At 39.3% G+C, this 17,500-nt stretch overlaps 1 protein-coding gene across 5 annotated transcripts in view; it reads right to left on the minus strand.

Annotated features, from left to right (window-relative positions):
- The window catches only part of LOC125030690 (bromodomain-containing protein 4-like), a 28,996-nt gene that overhangs the window by 9,911 nt on the left and 1,585 nt on the right, over positions 1–17,500 (minus strand). For 3 of the 5 annotated variants that reach the window (XR_007115429.1, XR_007115428.1, XM_047620885.1), the window contains exons 2-8: positions 12,091–12,184; positions 11,554–11,710; positions 11,220–11,393; positions 10,850–11,073; positions 10,477–10,707; positions 7,764–7,949; positions 7,227–7,511 (exon numbers count right to left, since the gene is read on the minus strand). Coding sequence is in view for 3 of the 5 variants with exons in the window: in XM_047620885.1 (XP_047476841.1) it covers positions 7,227–7,511; positions 7,764–7,949; positions 10,477–10,707; positions 10,850–11,073; positions 11,220–11,393; positions 11,554–11,710; positions 12,091–12,184 (1,351 nt within the window). In the remaining 2 variants the exon portion in view is untranslated. The remainder of the gene's footprint in view (positions 1–7,226; positions 7,512–7,763; positions 7,950–10,476; positions 10,708–10,849; positions 11,074–11,219; positions 11,394–11,553; positions 11,711–12,090; positions 12,185–17,500) is intronic. The other 2 variants (XM_047620887.1, XM_047620886.1) reach the window with 2 other exon arrangements.

A 17,500-nucleotide genomic window follows, 5' to 3' on the forward strand; every position in this document is an offset into this window, starting at 1 on the left:
TGGAGTTTTGAAGTCGTATAAGGATGAGTATGAGTTTTGGGGAGAGAGAAAGAGAGACATACAGACAGAAAATAATGAAAACAAAAAATAAAGATGCGACTTGGGAGAGAGGAAGGGAAACAGAGCTAGATAGATAGATAGACAGGCAGGTAGGCTGAAGTAGGTAGAGGTAGATAGAGAGACAGAGTTGTGTTTATGTGTGTGTGTGTATATAGTGTGTGTGTATAGTGTGTGTGTATAGTGTGTGTGTGTGTATAGTGTGTGTATAGTGTGTGTATAGTGTGTGTATGGTGTGTGTATAGTGTGTGTATAGTGTGTATAGTGTGTGTGTATAGTGTGTGTATAGTGTGTGTGTAAAGTGTGAATGTGTGTATAGTGTGTGTATAGTGGGTGTGTGTATAGTGTGTGGGTGTGTGTATAGTGTGTGTATAGTGTGTGTATAGTGTGTGTATAGTGTGTGTATAGTGTCTGCTTGTGTATAGTGTGTGTATAGTGTCTGCGTGTGTGTATAGTGTCTGCGTGTGTATAGTGTGTGTGTATGTGTATAGTGTGTGTGTATGTGTATAGTGTGTGTGTATAGTGTGTGTGTGTATAGTGTGTGTGTATAGTGTGTGTGTGTGTAGTGTGTGTGTGTGTAGTGTGTGTGTGTGTTGTGTGTGTGTGTGTGTGTGTGTGTGTGTGTGTGTGTGTGTGTGTGTGTGTGTGTGTGTGTGTGTGTGTGTGTGTGTGTGTGTGTGTGTGTGTGTGTGTGTGTGTGTGTAGTGTGTGTGTGTGTAGTGTGTGTGTGTGTAGTGTGTGTGTGTGTGTGTAGTGTGTGTGTGTGTGTGTGTGTGTGTGTGTGTGTGTGTGTGTGTGTGTGTGTGTGTGTGTATGTGTGTGTGTGTGTGTGTGTGTGTGTGTGTGTGTGTGTGTGTGTGTGTGTGTGTGTGTGTGTGTGTGTGTGTGTGTGTGTGTGTGTGTGTGTGTAGTGTGTGTGTGTGTAGTGTGTGTGTGTGTGTAGTGTGTGTGTGTGTGTAGTGTGTGTGTGTGTAGTGTGTGTGTGTGTAGTGTGTGTGTGTGTGTAGTGTGTGTAGTGTGTGTGTGTGTGTAGTGTGTGTGTGTGTGTGCGTGTGTGTAGTGTGTGTGTGTGTGTGTGTGTGTGTGTGTGTGTGTGTGTGTGTGTGTGTAGTGTGTGTGTGTGTGTGTAGTGTGTGTGTGTGTGTGTGTGTGTGTGTGTGTGTGTGTGTGTGTAGTGTGTGTGTGTAGTGTGTGTGTGTAGTGTGTGTGTGTAATGTGTGTGTGTAGTGTGTGTGTGTAGTGTGTGTGTGTAGTGTGTGTGTGTAGTGTGTGTGTGTGTGTGTAGTGTGTGTGTGTGTAGTGTGTGTGTGTGTAGTGTGTGTGTGTGTAGTGGGTGTGTGTGTGTGTGTGTAGTGTGTGTGTGTGTGTAGTGTGTGTGTGTGTGTAGTGTGTGTGTGTGTGTAGTGTGTGTGTGTGTGTAGTGTGTGTGTGTGTAGTGTGTGTGTGTGTGTAGTGTGTGTGTGTGTGTAGTGTGTGTGTGTGTGTGTGTGTGTGTGTGTGTGTGTGTGTGTGTGTGTGTGTGTGTGTGTGTGTGTGTTGTGTGTGTGTGTGTGTGTGTGTGTGTGTGTGTGTGTGTGTGTGTGTGTGTGTGTGTAGTGTGTGTGTGTGTGTAGTGTGTGTGTGTGTAGAGTGTGTGTGTGTAGTGTGTGTGTGTGTAGTGTGTGTGTGTGTAGTGTGTGTGTGTGTGTAGTGTGTGTGTGTGTGTAGTGTGTGTGTGTGTGTGTAGTGTGTGTGTGTGTGTGTAGTGTGTGTGTGTGTGTAGTGTGTGTGTGTGTGTAGTGTGTGTGTGTGTGTAGTGTGTGTGTGTGTGTAGTGTGTGTGTGTGTGTAGTGTGTGTGTGTGTGTAGTGTGTGTGTGTGTGTGTGTGTGTGTGTGTGTGTGTGTGTGTGTGTGTGTGTGTGTGTGTGTGTGTGTGTGTAGTGTGTGTGTGTAGTGTGTGTGTGTAGTGTGTGTGTGTGTAGTGTGTGTGTGTGTGTAGTGTGTGTGTGTGTAGTGTGTGTGTGTGTGTAGTGTGTGTGTGTAGTGTGTGTGTGTGTAGTGTGTGTGTGTGTGTGTAGTGTGTGTGTGTGTGTAGTGTGTGTGTGTGTGTAGTGTGTGTGTGTGTGTAGTGTGTGTGTGTGTGTAGTGTGTGTGTGTGTGTAGTGTGTGTGTGTGTGTAGTGTGTGTGTAGTGTGTGTGTGTGTGTAGTGTGTGTGTGTGTGTAGTGTGTGTGTGTGTGTAGTGTGTGTGTGTGTGTGTGTGTGTGTGTGTGTGTGTGTGTGTGTGTGTGTGTGTGTGTGTAGTGTGTGTGTGTGTGTAGTGTGTGTGTGTGTGTGTAGTGTGTGTGTGTGTGTAGTGTGTGTGTGTGTGTAGTGTGTGTGTGTGTGTAGTGTGTGTGTGTGTGTAGTGTGTGTGTGTGTGTAGTGTGTGTGTGTGTGTGTGTGTGTGTGTAGTGTGTGTGTGTGTGTAGTGTGTGTGTGTGTAGTGTGTGTGTGTGTGTAGTGTGTGTGTGTGTGTAGTGTGTGTGTGTGTGTAGTGTGTGTGTGTAGTGTGTGTGTGTGTGTGTGTGTAGTGTGTGTGTGTGTGTAGTGTGTGTGTGTGTAGTGTGTGTGTGTGTGTAGTGTGTGTGTGTGTGTAGTGTGTGTGTGTGTAGTGTGTGTGTGTAGTGTGTGTGTGTGTGTAGTGTGTGTGTGTGTGTAGTGTGTGTGTGTGTGTAGTGTGTGTGTGTGTGTGTAGTGTGTGTGTGTGTGTAGTGTGTGTGTGTGTGTGTGTGTAGTGTGTGTGTGTGTGTAGTGTGTGTGTGTGTAGTGTGTGTGTGTGTGTGTGTGTGTGTGTGTGTGTGTGTGTGTGTGTGTGTGTGTGTGTGTGTGTGTGTGTAGTGTGTGTGTGTGTGTGTGTGTGTGTGTGTGTGTGTAGTGTGTGTGTGTGTGTAGTGTGTGTGTGTGTGTAGTGTGTGTGTGTGTGTAGTGTGTGTGTGTGTGTGTAGTGTGTGTGTGTGTGTAGTGTGTGTGTGTGTGTAGTGTGTGTGTGTGGTGTGTGTGTGTGTGTGTGTGTGTGGTGTGTGTGTGTAGTGTGTGTGTGTAGTGTGTGTGTGTAGTGTGTGTGTGTAGTGTGTGTGTGTGTAGTGTGTGTGTGTAGTGTGTGTGTGTGTAGTGTGTGTGTGTAGTGTGTGTGTGTAGTGTGTGTGTGTAGTGTGTGTGTTTAGTGTGTGTGTTTAGTGTGTGTGTTTAGTGTGTGTGTTTAGTGTGTGTGTGTAGTGTGTGTGTGTGTAGTGTATGCACATACAGGTGCTTTGAGGAATGGCACGCCGCCTTGTAAAAAACAGCGAACCTCACAATATGTTGGTAAATATGTCACTGAGAGTAATGCACATGGCATTATATGAGAGCCCACAAAACATTGCGTTCAAAAGCATAAATTTCGATATTATCTCAGGGCTATAAAATGGGGGCTAAAACCGGAGCTAATGCTCTGATTTGGTCACACACAATGAGTGGCACATGCTGGGTCCCTGGCTGTGGCCACTCACCGCTATATTTATTCCCAGGAAAGTAGGGTGTAAGGCACTCTGAAGGACCCATCGCGAATGGGTTAATACATGAATCGAGAACCCTCTGTTTCTAGGTCAATTCAATATTTTACAAAAGTTACTCGGGCATTTTGAATAACTGAAGCTTCAAAAAATACCCCATCCCCATTTAGTTTATTAAATTGCAATTTATTAACTGATTGGATCCAGTTGCATCATGGCAATCACATCAACAAAAATCCAGGCATTAGGCTTAAGTGAGCGGCCACTCTGCTAGGTGGCTGATTATAGGCTGGGCACACAAGAACACGCGTGCATGATGGCAAGACTCTGTGCTTCGTATATGCAAAGTAGTTTTCTTTTATAATGCATAAGCATTTTTAGACTTTTGGCCATTTACCAATGTCCATATTTGCCATTTGATTTGCATTATCCCAATGGTAATATTTTTATTTTCTTTGCACAGGCTCCAATAATCTCTCAAGGTAGCCTACAACTCAGTGCATGAAAAATAAAGCTATGTAATACTATGTTACTTTTGTTTTCTTTTTTTCTTTTTAAACATAATATTGAATTTTCTGTAAAACAACCTGTATTGCCCCTTACGGTGCAGGAATACAATGCTGAGCTTGGAAATGGCATCCTCCATGGAGCCGGCGTTCTTCCAGTCACTGCTCGCAGACATTTCATTCCATACTCGTACTTCAATGGGAATAATGCCAAATCACCAAATTAATAAAATAAACCTCCCAATAGATTTGTGCACTCGTGGAGAGTCTTTTCCATCATCCCGGCCATCAGCACAACACTCACTATGGCAGGTTCATGTCACCCAGCCTACAGCCAGATTTTCCCATGAAAGTATGTTCACACCACCCACCCCTTGACCAATTTTTTCATGACATGATTGTCACATCACCCAGATCCAAGAAGGTAAGTCTCAGTTTAACTTCTACTATGCCAAGTCATGTAGGTTACAACTATATACATGCTTCATGTAAGCCAGTTTTGATTATGACATCCATACTAACCTATTATGGATGGGTAAGGCTATGGCCACATAGGGAAATTTTGGCTAGATGACAGAGACAGCTAAATTCATTGTTCAGTCTGACCTTGACCCTGAAATCCTTTCATAATGATTTTTTAATGTCATTTTATAATTTTTACATTTTCCTTGCCTTATGATGTCATGTCAAGTGAGTTTACATTTTAACATGACCATCACATGACTTTACATCAAGTCATTTGATGATAGCACGTGATTTTCAGGTCATGTGACAAAATCATATGATCTACACATCATTATATAACAATATCATGTAAATCTCACATCATGTCACATGATTTTCCATGCCTTTTTAACATCAAATTACATGAGTTGATGGCATGTAAAAACATGACATTCCAGGGCATGTGGAGTGACCTACTTGGCAATAAAAACATATAAAAGGGCAAGCACATGTCAAGGTAGTCATTCACCAGCTTGACCTTTTGATAATATTTTGCCAGCTCTCCACGGTCCGCTCTCCACGGTCCGCTCTCAAAGGCCTTGGCCTTACCAACATTTGCTCCCTAAGTTTTGAAGAAGAGGTGACAGTGGATGTCCCAGCCTTTGACCTCCAGGGGTGTTCCTCATTTTACTGATTTTTTGTATTCTTTCACGGGTGAGATCCTCACATCACCCTTGGAAACCCGGTGGACAAGTCCAAGCTGCTGGGATTATAATTCCCTAGGTACCTCCTTCTTTTTCTGGAGAAAGAGGGAGATCATCCTGTGGTGCTTCAACTTCTCTGCAGATCTTGACCTGGGTGCTGAATTAAGGCTTGATAAGATCTTTAGGAAGCTCTTGACAGAGCAACCGCTGGATAAAAATTGCTTCTTGCTGACACTTTCTTTTCAAGGTCGATTCTCTTTCTCCTGCAGGTATGTTTTGCAGCATCCGAGGACACCCTCCTCCCACATAAGGGTTGGAAGTATACCATCTGAATCTACATGAAGCTATATGAAGCTCCCCACGAGCATGAAAACCATAGTGGATGTGATGGGAGAAAGGGGGCCTTATAAACAGGGGGTAAAAACTACATACCAACAACTGGTATTTGTCCCAAGTGCTATTTGCCTACCTACCGACAAGGAAAACAAACACAGTTGGAACAATAAGAACCAACTGTAAGTACAAGATGTTAGACCCTGCAGGCTAAAGGACAAGGAAGTGTGGACTACCAGAGCAACCAGACAGGAATGCTTACCCTGCAGTGGGTGGACAACTGGCTTGTATCAATACTGTCCACAGTCCACACCAGTTGTTTGTGGACAAATGGTACATGTTGCCAAGACCCTTTCATGTGTTGTAGTCACAAGGGATGAATGCAGTAGGGACAGCCCTACTGAAAAGAAAGTTCATACCCAAGGACCTCAGTGTGAGGAGGAGGGGTGATGTTATTTCTGCAGCCGAAAGACTGGATTGCTGGCCACAATGTGGAAGGACAACAGCAACCTCACCATGTTGTCAACAATCCATTCCACTGCAATGGATGGCCAGATGGCCAGTTACTATCCAATGACTAGCCTGGGCCATGCCCTGGGCAGCAAGGAAGTGCAAAGGGCCTTCAGAGTGTTTATTACCTCAGAGCTCTTGGAGGACTTCAGAGAAGGGACCAACTCCATCAGGAACTGTGCTGCAAAGACCCCACCAGTTGCAGTGAGATGGGCACTGCAACAGCAATGGCACACCGTCACTGAGATCTCTGATAGGCTGTTGGTGGCCAGGGTCAGCAGAGGAGCAGCAGAAGCAGATTGTGATATCGGTCTCTGCACTTACGGGAGTTTCAAGGCTTGGCATACAGCCCTGTGATGTCAGCCAAAGCATATAGTAATAAAATCTATTTTTTATAAAAACTCTGATTTAACCTCATGATATCTTGGCAAATGTTACTGAGAGTAATACACATGGCCTTATTAGAGAGTCTGGACTCTATACTATAACTTCCAACCACTGCAACAATTGTTAAGATTGCATTTCAGCTTTACAAGCACACAAAACATTGTTTTCAGTTCACATACTGGGGTCCACGGCAACAGCCACTTGCCACTATAGTTACCACCTGGAAAGTAGGGTGTGCGGCAATCCTAAGATGGTTTAAGTGTTACAAGACTTTCTTCAACCTACTAGACAAGGCAGCTGTCAACACCCTGACTACAAAGTCTTTGGCAGTAAAATGACAAGCAGAATTTAAGATAGAGCTTGTGTAAGGTTTGTTATAGCAAGGAGAGCACCGAGGAAAATGAAGGAACCCTGAATCCCCTGTTCCTGCTGCTGCTGACACCAAAAACACATGAGAAGACACTCCCTTCTACAGGTGGTGGAAATGTGCCTTCAGTTGGAAACAGAAGGTGAAGAGGAGAGAACACAAATCATATGGAAGATCTGTGGGGTCTCCTTGTGCTCTTCTCCTTGCTTCAGGGAGTACTAGTAGCTCAAAGTGCTCCTAAGCACATAAACTGATCATTAAAGGTATATAACTGTATATAACAAATCCATAAAAAATATGTGTGAACTCTTTCACAATGAATTGCCACTGTCAATATTCCTCTGAATGATTCCTGGCCAGTGAATTCTCTCCCTGGCAATATAGGGTTAAGACAATGCTCTACACACCTTTTGATCCTGGTCATTTGCCTCTTTTCCTTTGTCAGCTTCACTGGCTCCTTTCTCAGACTGCTTGTTACCTTCATTTTGATTCTGGGCATTTGGCTCCCTCCTCCCCTGACCTCTTTGTGCCCTGTTTGCCTGATTTTGCTGAACAGGCTTAATGTCTACAGTCTTGATGGTTGTCAAATTTGGATTGGCATTTGGTGCAGGCATAGAAAGTCGACTAGATATAGGGCCTTTCTTAGCCATACCTCCTCGCTGTCTATTCACTGCATTGTTGAGTTTTTTCCACTGAAAATACAGAAAAGGTATAAATGTATTATAAATGTATCAATATGATATATATTTTTAATCTATATGGTCTTCCATCCACAAAGTAGATAAAACACAAATACTTTCCGTTACCAAATACAACCAACATATGAAAACTTCAGTATAATGAAAAATCATCCAGTATTGAATTAATATAGAAATGGTTACACATAATCCATGAAAATAAATATCAAAAGATATGTGAGACCATGAAAAAATATATCTACTTACTGCAACAGACTGTTGGTTGCTCAATTTTGGCTGATTTATTCTCATGTGTTTGGGTGGCGAGTTGTTCATAGGTTCCCCATCAGAACGTCTCTTGAGAGACGACCTCAAGTCATTTTCAATTTGCGCCTGATTGACTAGCTGTGATAGTATTGCACCGGCTCCACATGGCACGACTGCAGCGCTCCACTGAAAAACAAAAAATTAATAAAGGATTGTCACAAAATGTCTCTTAACCCCTTAACGACGGGTCACGCCGATAGGCATCAAAACCAAAGCGCTACGAGCCGGTGATTCGGCTTGATGTACCGAACTCCCGCGCTCAAACCGCGCATTGCCATTGATTACCAGAGCGTAGAGTTTTTTTTAAGTTCTCTTCACCCATCACCAAGGGGTTAATAAACACATTATATCTAGCATATGTGGTATATTACGCTGAATGAACACAAACATTTTGATTGTGGTAAGATATTACTAATAAATTAATAAAACACAATTTATATAAACGAATATGACATCAACCTGTGCCAACTTTTAACCCAAAACTGACGGGTGGGAAAATAATCCCTGAGAATTTTAAACTACAGAGATTTCTGGCAATGGACAGACACTGGGTGCGGGAGTGCACTAAACCAAGCCTAAAGTTCCGCTCCAAGCGCTCTGGTGCATTGCCGTTTATACAGGCATACCCCACAGACCGAGTGTTTTATTATGATGCCAATAGGCATGGCCCGTTAGCGTTGGGTTAAACATCAGTATACTAAACAAATAGGAACAGCCAAGGAAAAGATAAAAAGAATTTCCAACTCCAGCTAACATTTGCATTGAGTAGAAAAACAACCAGGTATATGCATAATCTCCTGGCAAATAGATATTACTTTTGTAACTTACTCTTACTTTTCCTAACTACTACCAGTAAATTTTTGTTTGACTTTTGCAAACATACAATGTGCAGATGTTTTTCTCCAGGACAATCATTAAAATAATTTTCAATAGCCTAGATGAAATAAATGGGCTTAAATTCTCCTTTTAGCCTCATTGCTTACAAAATTTGGGTAAGTCTATGTTCCCTGCTATTCAAATTTTTGCTGACAGAACATGAAGCATGGTGATGGCTCAGTATACTAATTGTAGTTATTGTAGTACAATTAGTAGGATTATATACAAAACTACTGTGTGTGTGCTTATGCTCCTCTTTTCCCTGATATTTTAATAATCCAGTAAAACATAAACCTATTATAGACCTATTCCTAATAAATACCCTAAACACTAAGTGTCACTGAATAAGAAAGCATTTCACCTATATCACTTAAAAAAAACTACTGTTTCACTCAACATCACAAATCCAAAAGAATAAAGCTCTATTGTGAGAACTAGTTTATAAGACTTTGATAAATAGTTTGGGAGTTATAGTGAGTACAGGTCAGGTGTTCATCAAGCTGTTGTTTCTCATTTATGACATAAAATGAAAAGAGCTGAACTCCATAATTGTGGTGATACCTTGTTTATAATAACTGAATTAGCCCAAACAATAATAATAATGAGATTCCAGGAGTATGCTAAAATAAATAGGGGTGATGGGTCAATATTTTATGAAGCTTTTGATCTGAGAAAATATTAATCCATTGGATCCAGTTGTGTCATGCCAATCAAATCACTAAAAATCCAGGCATTAGGCTTATGAGAGTGGCCACTCTGCCAGGTGGCTGTCTGTAGGCCAGGCGCACACGAACATCGTGTGCACAGCGCCAAGACTCTATGCCTCCTATTTACAAAGTTATTTACTCTTTTTATGCATAAGCATTTTTTGGCTTTTTTTGTCAAATTCCAATGTCCATATTTACCATTTGATTTACATTATCCAGATGATTGTTTTCTTTACATAGTCTCCAATTATCTATCTAAGAAGTCTATAACTCAGTGCAAGAAAAATAAAACTATGTAACACAATGTTATTTGTGTCATTTTAAAATTTTATAAGTAATATTCAATTTATTATGGCTAATCAGCACCAAGCTCTTTACTCATACAATACTAGCTCTAGGAATACTTGATTTTAGCAAATTAGCAGACGCTTTCTTTAAAGTAACTTTTACCATCTCAAGAAATGTATTTCATATTAACCTCTTACGGCCGGGCATGCCTACAGCCATCATGAAAAACCAACTCATCATGATGGGTACAGCTATAGGAGTCACGACACCCTAGAGTGAGTTGAGCGGGAAGTTCCGCTAAGTGTAGTGGACTCCCTGGCCAAGTGGCTGGACAGTTGCCAGAAGTCACCGGAATGAGTGACTCCCAGAGATTTCTGGTACCATCAATGTAGGGTTAAATCAGTCATCTTAGATAGATTATTCATTTCAAATTTCAATCAAAACTATTAAAATTACCAGAACCTCAATATTTTGTCTCCTTTCTCCCTTGGCCTCAGTAATTTTCAAGTCATGACAAAGGAAGGTGGAAATTTATTTCTGTGAATATAACTTGAAAATGATGATTATGTACCCTATAAAGATTTACATTCCAGTACAGCTTAAAAGTTTGTGATTACTTGCATTCATCTTCAGTTTAAGATCAAGTAAATAAAGAGTATAACTAGACTCAAGTACTGTTACAAAAGTACTTAAACCAAATTTTCATCCATCATCAAGTTATATCACAATCACTTACTTCTAATTATTAATTACTAAAAACAAAACCTATTCAGTGAACTAACCAAACCTACATTTCCCAGCGGAAGACGTGGGAACCCTCCAACATTAGGGGGATTGCCCAAGAGTGCATTAGGCCTGTCTGGCATTCCCCCAGGTAACGACACCAGGGGCAGCTGTGGACGACCCATGTTAGGAGGGCCACCCCTTTGCATCTGCATGTTGGGAATACCCTGTCGTATGCCTGGTCGCATCTGGGGATTCATCAACAGGGGTGGACGCTCCCACGGCTGGATCTGAGATGTGCACAAGGTTACAACTGATGATTGCATACAAAAATTGTGCTAAATACATATGGTATTTGATATACAAATCTGTTTTAGTGTTTCAGAAAGTGACAGATATATAAGAAAAAAGGTATACAATTCTTGCTTTCACCTGGAATCTTGGGCCGCCCCATGCACTGTTTCCTGGTTGCGACATCAAGCCTCTGGGTCCCCCTCTGTGCCCACCTCGATGCCCACCTCTTGGTCCCCCTCTCTGCCATCCCCCCATTTGGCCACCTCGTCCCCCGCCTCGTCCTCTGTCTCGGCCACAGCCCCGAAAGCCACCACGTCCTCTAGAATGGTCTATGACATCTGTCTTCTCCACTTTCACTTTGTCTGAATAGAGTAAAATGTCATACATATTATTGTGCTTTCGCTGTTATACATACAGATTGATATATACTAAATAAATAACAATTCATGTACAACTGAAAAAACAATATAAAATATAAATATCAAGAAATAATTCTTCTCTTACTAACCTAGAGAGTCTGGAATGGTTCGCTCCACAGTTGTGTTGGACAATGATATCTTGGATCTTTCGCTCTTGAAACGGTCACGACTCCTTCCTTCCTCATCTTCCTCCTCCTCCTCTTCCTCTTCTTCCTCCTCCTCTTCTAAAATATTTTGGGTTTCTATGTTAAGGGACTCATCATCTACAACAGCAGAAAAATATGCACTGCATGAGAAACATGCTCTAAGGAAATGCTCTAAGGGAACTAGCAATCAAAGTATCAATTACCTTTGATGTCGTCTCACAAGTGAATCAAGAAAATGTTCTGTTAAACTCTGACTGAAATACTATGTACTACTTACTCAGGGAATTATCATTATAGTTATCCTCAATATCCCTTTCATATACAGCATTTGATGTCTGCAATGAATGAACATTGGAGGAGTGAGACATGCCCATCTGACCATCATCATCTTCAAACTCATCCTCCACACGTAACTCAATTATATCTTCTTCAACCTGGAGAAAAGAGAAAAAAAAAAGACTTCAGTAAATCTGCCTACAAAACATATCACATAGAACATAAATGAATTCAAAAGAAGTTATAAAAAAATTAAGAGTTTACTCTGAACTACAAAAGAAATTGTTTCCAACACTACCTCTAGACCACAGATGAATTGCAACTGTTGCATTCTTTTCCTGTATTACTGTAGTTTGAATTATGTATTATTACTGCAATATAATTGTTAACTTAAAAATAGAACATAACTACCTATACTCAACTTAAATGATATACCAATCTTTAGAAAATATATAGAGAATGAGGTTAATCTAAAAATTCTCAAAAATTAAAACAAACATATATATATATATAAATGAGCATTTCCTTGTAAACTGACCTCTTGTGTTTCACCAGCAAGGAGGGCTTCTTCCTCCTCCTCATCTAGATCATACTCATAATCTAAATCTTCTCCAATCAACTCATCCTCTAACCTGGAAAGAAAAAAAATAGTTGCTAACAACTTCACTATATTTCATTTGTTCGAACAACTTCACTAAATTTCATTTGTTCGACATGAATACCATAAACCCAACGAGGCAGGGTTGGCAAAAATACATGCAATGCCACTGTGAGTTCATTTTATTGATTGTGTTTACACAGTCCACTGTAATTTCAGTGCATTGTTAATTACATTATAATAGTCATGTCAATATTAACAACACTGATATTAATACTATTAGAAAAAGAAAAAAACTCATGCAAAGGGGACATCAGCTCAGGTCATGTGGACCTACTAATGAATTCCTTGATGGCTGAGTACTTGTGTGGCCATCTATGTGCCAACAAAATTCAAAAATTAAAATTAAAGTACATATACCCTACAACTATAGGTTATTAATCCATCCATCCTAAAGTTGAAGTCATATGTTTTTTTCTTTCTCCAAAACTAGTGGAAAAAATGACAAGTGTTATTATCTTGTGTTCTAACAAAAGAGGTAACCACTATTAATTGGTGCACAGCTGTTGTCAAACAGATAAACAACCATCAATTTCATGTTTCTCAATGTCTAAATCCAGTATTTCTCTTGTTAATTTTTTCTCCATACTTTTTCATATCATTCACTTTGTATAATTTTAGCTCAAATTCTAGGTACTTAATAAACACACACATGAAAGAAAATTAATATGGAATTGTGGGAGTTGTTGGTGCTTTCTGGCAGTACAACATTTTCCCTGGGCAACGACACATCCTTGGACATGGTGAACAGCAGCTGCCTGCTGACCTCCACAAGGATTCTGTATTATTCCTCGCACCAGAATAAATCAGAACCCAACCTTGCCTTTCCTTACATCTCCCTCCATAACACGGTGCAGCAAGTAGGACGCCTTAGGTGCCAAAAAGCACCCTAGAAGAGGTAATTACCAACAGCAGTACACAAGTGAGGGCCAAGCACCACCCACCTACAGCCTCATCTGCAGATGGGCCTGCCCCTTGCCGCTTCTTGTATGAGACTTCTTTGTAACAGCTCAATTCACAATTATTTTAATTATTTCTTTGTTTCCTTACACTCAGCATGCATGTGTAGTTGGGGGAGGAGTGTTGGAGTTGTTACTACCATCTGGCAGTATATGTTTTCCAGGGCAGTGTAACATCCTGGGACCTGGTGAACAGCAGTTGCATGCTGACCTCCACAAGGATTCTGAATTATTCCTCAGACCAGAAACTAGAACTCAGCCTTACTTTAGCTTGCATCTCCCTCCCTAACAGAAATCTAGTGATTAATAGGCAAACTGGGTTTAATGTTAACTCAAAGGTGCCAGTGCATTCTGTTTTATTTCATAAGTTCAATTTATACAATGATGGCTTTACAAGTGCTCAGTCACCAAAGAGTCAAAGACATCTACATGTTTACCCCATCATTATCATCATCATCATCATCATCATCATCATTAGTAGTAGCAGCAGAAGCAGCAGCAGTAGTAGTAGTAGTAGTAGTAGTAGTAGTAGTAGTAGTAGTAGTAGTAGTAGTAGTAGTAGTAGTAGTAGTAGTAGAAGTAGAAGTAGAAGTAGAAGAAAAAGAAGAAGTAGAAGTAGAAGTAGTAGTAGAAGTAGAAGTAGTAGTAGTAGTAGTAGTAGTAGAAGTAGTAGTAGTAGTAGAAAGTAGAAGTAGTAGTAGAAAGTAGTAGTAGTAGTAGAAGTAGTAGTAGTAGAAGTAATAGTAGTAGAAGTAGTAGTAGTAGAAGTAGTAGTAGTAGAAGTAGTAGTAGTAGAAGTAGTAGTAGTAGAAGTAGTAGTAGTAGAAGTAGTAGTAGTAGAAGTAGTAGTAGTAGAAGTAGTAGTAGTAGAAGTAGTAGTAGTAGAAGTAGTAGTAGTAGAAGTAGTAGTAGTAGAAGTAGTAGTAGTAGAAGTAGTAATAGTAGAAGTAGTAGTAGTAGAAGTAGTAGTAGTAGAAGTAGTAGTAGTAGAAGTAGTAGTAGTAGAAGTAGTAGTAGTAGAAGTAGTAGTAGTAGAAGTAGTAGTAGTAGAAGTAGTAGTAGTAGAAGTAGTAGTAGTAGAAGTAGTAGTAGTAGAAGTAGAAGTAGTAGTAGTAGAAGTAGTAGTAGTAGAAGTAGTAGTAGTAGTAGTAGAAGTAGTAGTAGTAGAAGTAGTAGTAGTAGAAGTAGTAGTAGTAGAAGTAGTAGTAGTAGAAGTAGTAGTAGTAGTAGTAGTAGTAGTAGTAGTAGAAGTAGTAGTAGTAGTAGTAGAAGTAGTAGTAGTAGAAGTAGTAGTAGTAGAAGTAGTAGTAGTAGAAGTAGTAGTAGAAGTAGTAGTAGTAGAAGTAGTAGTAGTAGAAGTAGTAGTAGTAGAAGTAGTAGTAGTAGAAGTAGTAGTAGTAGGAGTAGTAGAAATAGTAGTAGTAGGAGTAGTAGAAATAGAAGTAGTAGTAGTAGTAGAAATAGAAGTAGAAGTAGAAGTAGTAGTAGTAGAAGTAGTAGAAGTAGAAGTAGTAGAAGTAGAAGTAGAAGTAGAAGTAGTAGTAGTAGAAGTAGTAGAAGTAGTAGCAATAGAAGTAGAAGTAGTAGCAATAGAAGTAGAAGTAGTAGCAATAGAAGTAGAAGTAGTAGCAATAGAAGTAGAAGTAGAAGTAGAAGTAGAAGTATAGTAGTAGTAGAAGTAGTAGTAGTATCATCATCATCTATATACCTCATTCCTTGAATTTTTGCCAAATATAGTTTCATTTCTACTACTATCACTATACCCACTTAACATTAACCCCTACAATCTGGATGATGTGACTCTCGCATCTTGAAAATATTTGGCTTGAGGGACGGGTGACATGAACATGCCATCAAGGGAAAATTTGGCTGTGGGCCAGGGTGATGCAAAACCGCTATCATGAACATTTCAGCTGAAAGCACGGGTGACGGGAATGACCCACCACAAGTGCACAAAGCTCTTGGAGGGTGATTAGACTCATATGATGTTTAGAAAGGGTCTTATGCATTATTTCCATAGATAAATGAGTGTGGAATGTATGGTCCATGAGCTGGCTCCAGGACACTCTTTCCATGCTCAGGATTTTATTCCTTCCCCGACATGACCAGTGGAGCTGGTTACATTACAGAAAATTGAAAAAAAAGAAACAAATAACATAACTGTATTTATTATTATTATTTTTGCACTGAACTAATGGCTACCTAGAGAGATGATATTGAATCGGAGCAAAGAAACAATCTGTTACCATCTGGATAAAGCAAATAAATTGACTAATATAGACATTGGAAAATGGCAAAAAAGGTAAAAATGCTTATGCAGAAAAAGAGAATGGTGTTCATGTGCACCCAGACCACAAGCCATACACCTACCAGAGTGGCTGTTCAAGTAGGCCTAATGCCACTATTTTGGGCCACTTGATGGCAGTAGAGAATCCTGATTCAATAGGTTAAATTTACTTTTATCATTTTCATTATTATCAATATTGTTATTATCATTCATACTATTACTATTTTGACTATTACCATAATTCTCATAATTATAATGATAACTATCATTATTACTATCTTTATAATTATTATTACTACTACTCTTAAAAATATTTGGAACAGCGAGGACAGACGACTTGCTAACTTGGACAGACAAGGAATTTATATATGGAGCCTTTAACTCCTGCAATGCTAAGTTGGTAAAGAAACAGACTGAATGTCAGAGTCAATTTTCCTATAAACATGTGTTGTTGTGTAATGACTAGATGAAAATAGCTGTGTACATGCTCATTGTCACTGTAATAAACTCTTTTGGCAAATTTGTCAAAAGATTAAGTGAAAAAGTCAATAAATTGTGACATCTGGCATCATCTTTGTTCTCAAACTAACCCAACTTAAATGACGACTTGTCCGGATGAGTTGGACAGGGTTTGCCGACTCATCCTTTTGAGTTGTACAACCAGTTACGAATGCAGAATTTTTCCTACTACTACAACTACTATAACTATACGACTACTACTACTAATCTGCAGCTACTACTTCTACTCCACTACTACTACTTTATTATTATTATTACAATTACCATTATTGTTATCAATATCATTACTACTTTTTTATTACTAATTATTATTATTATCATTATTATTATTATTATTATTATTATTATTATTATTATTATTATTATTATTATTATTATTATTATTATTATTATTATTATTATTATTATTATTATTATTATTATTATTATTATTATTGTTATTATTATTATCATAATCATTATTATTATCAATACTATTGTTACTATTATTATCATTATCATCATCATTATTACCATTATCATTACATCACAATCACAAAATCACAAATCAATTACAGCCAAGAGTTCAACAGTCTTTGTATGATAGTCCCAAAAGTAAGGGAGGGTATAGAGTACAAACAAGCAAAATTAAAGTAGAACAAATATATATATATATATATATATATATATATATATATTAATATAATAAAAATGCTTAAAATCAGCCAATGGATCTCTACATGTGCCTGTCATCAATACAAGGAGGACTGAAGGATCAATATCCAAGATGTTCTGCCCCCTAGAACCCTGTGTTTTTTATGCAATACACGATATCCATGTTTTCTCAAGCCTAGGCTCCCTTGGCATTTGTTTAATATGTTCTAACCATAGTCCTGGGGTCCAGCCCCAGGAACCCTATGGCTGACATAAAAGACAACAAACATATACTCAACCCAGCCATGAGGTCTTGCTCCTCTGGACCCCAATGGTATATACATAATATTCTTTACCCACATAACTCCTAACCAGGGGGTTTTGCCCTCTGGTTACCTGTGGTCATTATACAATATATCCTAAACATATACCCAACCTAACTGACTAGCCAGGGAGCTCCACCTCCTGACTCCCAGGGTAGCAGACTCTAAGATGAAGGGAGATACAATTTTGCTATAGCAAATAAATCTTTTTTCTTGAAATAAATTACAGAATAACTCCTTTGCTTCTACATAAAGAAACACCAAGCTGTCTTAGGTTCAACTACTTACTGAATTACTTGGTATCTTATTGCACTTTTTTTTAACACCTAGAACACTTTACAGGCTCAGATATCACACTGATGTATGGCCCCTATATCATTTTAAAATTGCCCATAATCAACACAATATAAACAACTCAGTTCTTGCTGGTGTATTTCAGGGAATAAAAGTTTGTGAACCAGTCAAATATCCTGGCCATGAAAACAGGCATGTACAGAAGATGACTGTAAAGAATTATATAACTATTTAAAAAGTATAACAATATCAAAATAATGCATGAAACAGGAGAG

Source organism: Penaeus chinensis, chromosome 11, assembly GCF_019202785.1.
Source record: "Penaeus chinensis breed Huanghai No. 1 chromosome 11, ASM1920278v2, whole genome shotgun sequence".
In the NCBI taxonomy this organism is placed as follows: domain Eukaryota; kingdom Metazoa; phylum Arthropoda; class Malacostraca; order Decapoda; family Penaeidae; genus Penaeus; species Penaeus chinensis.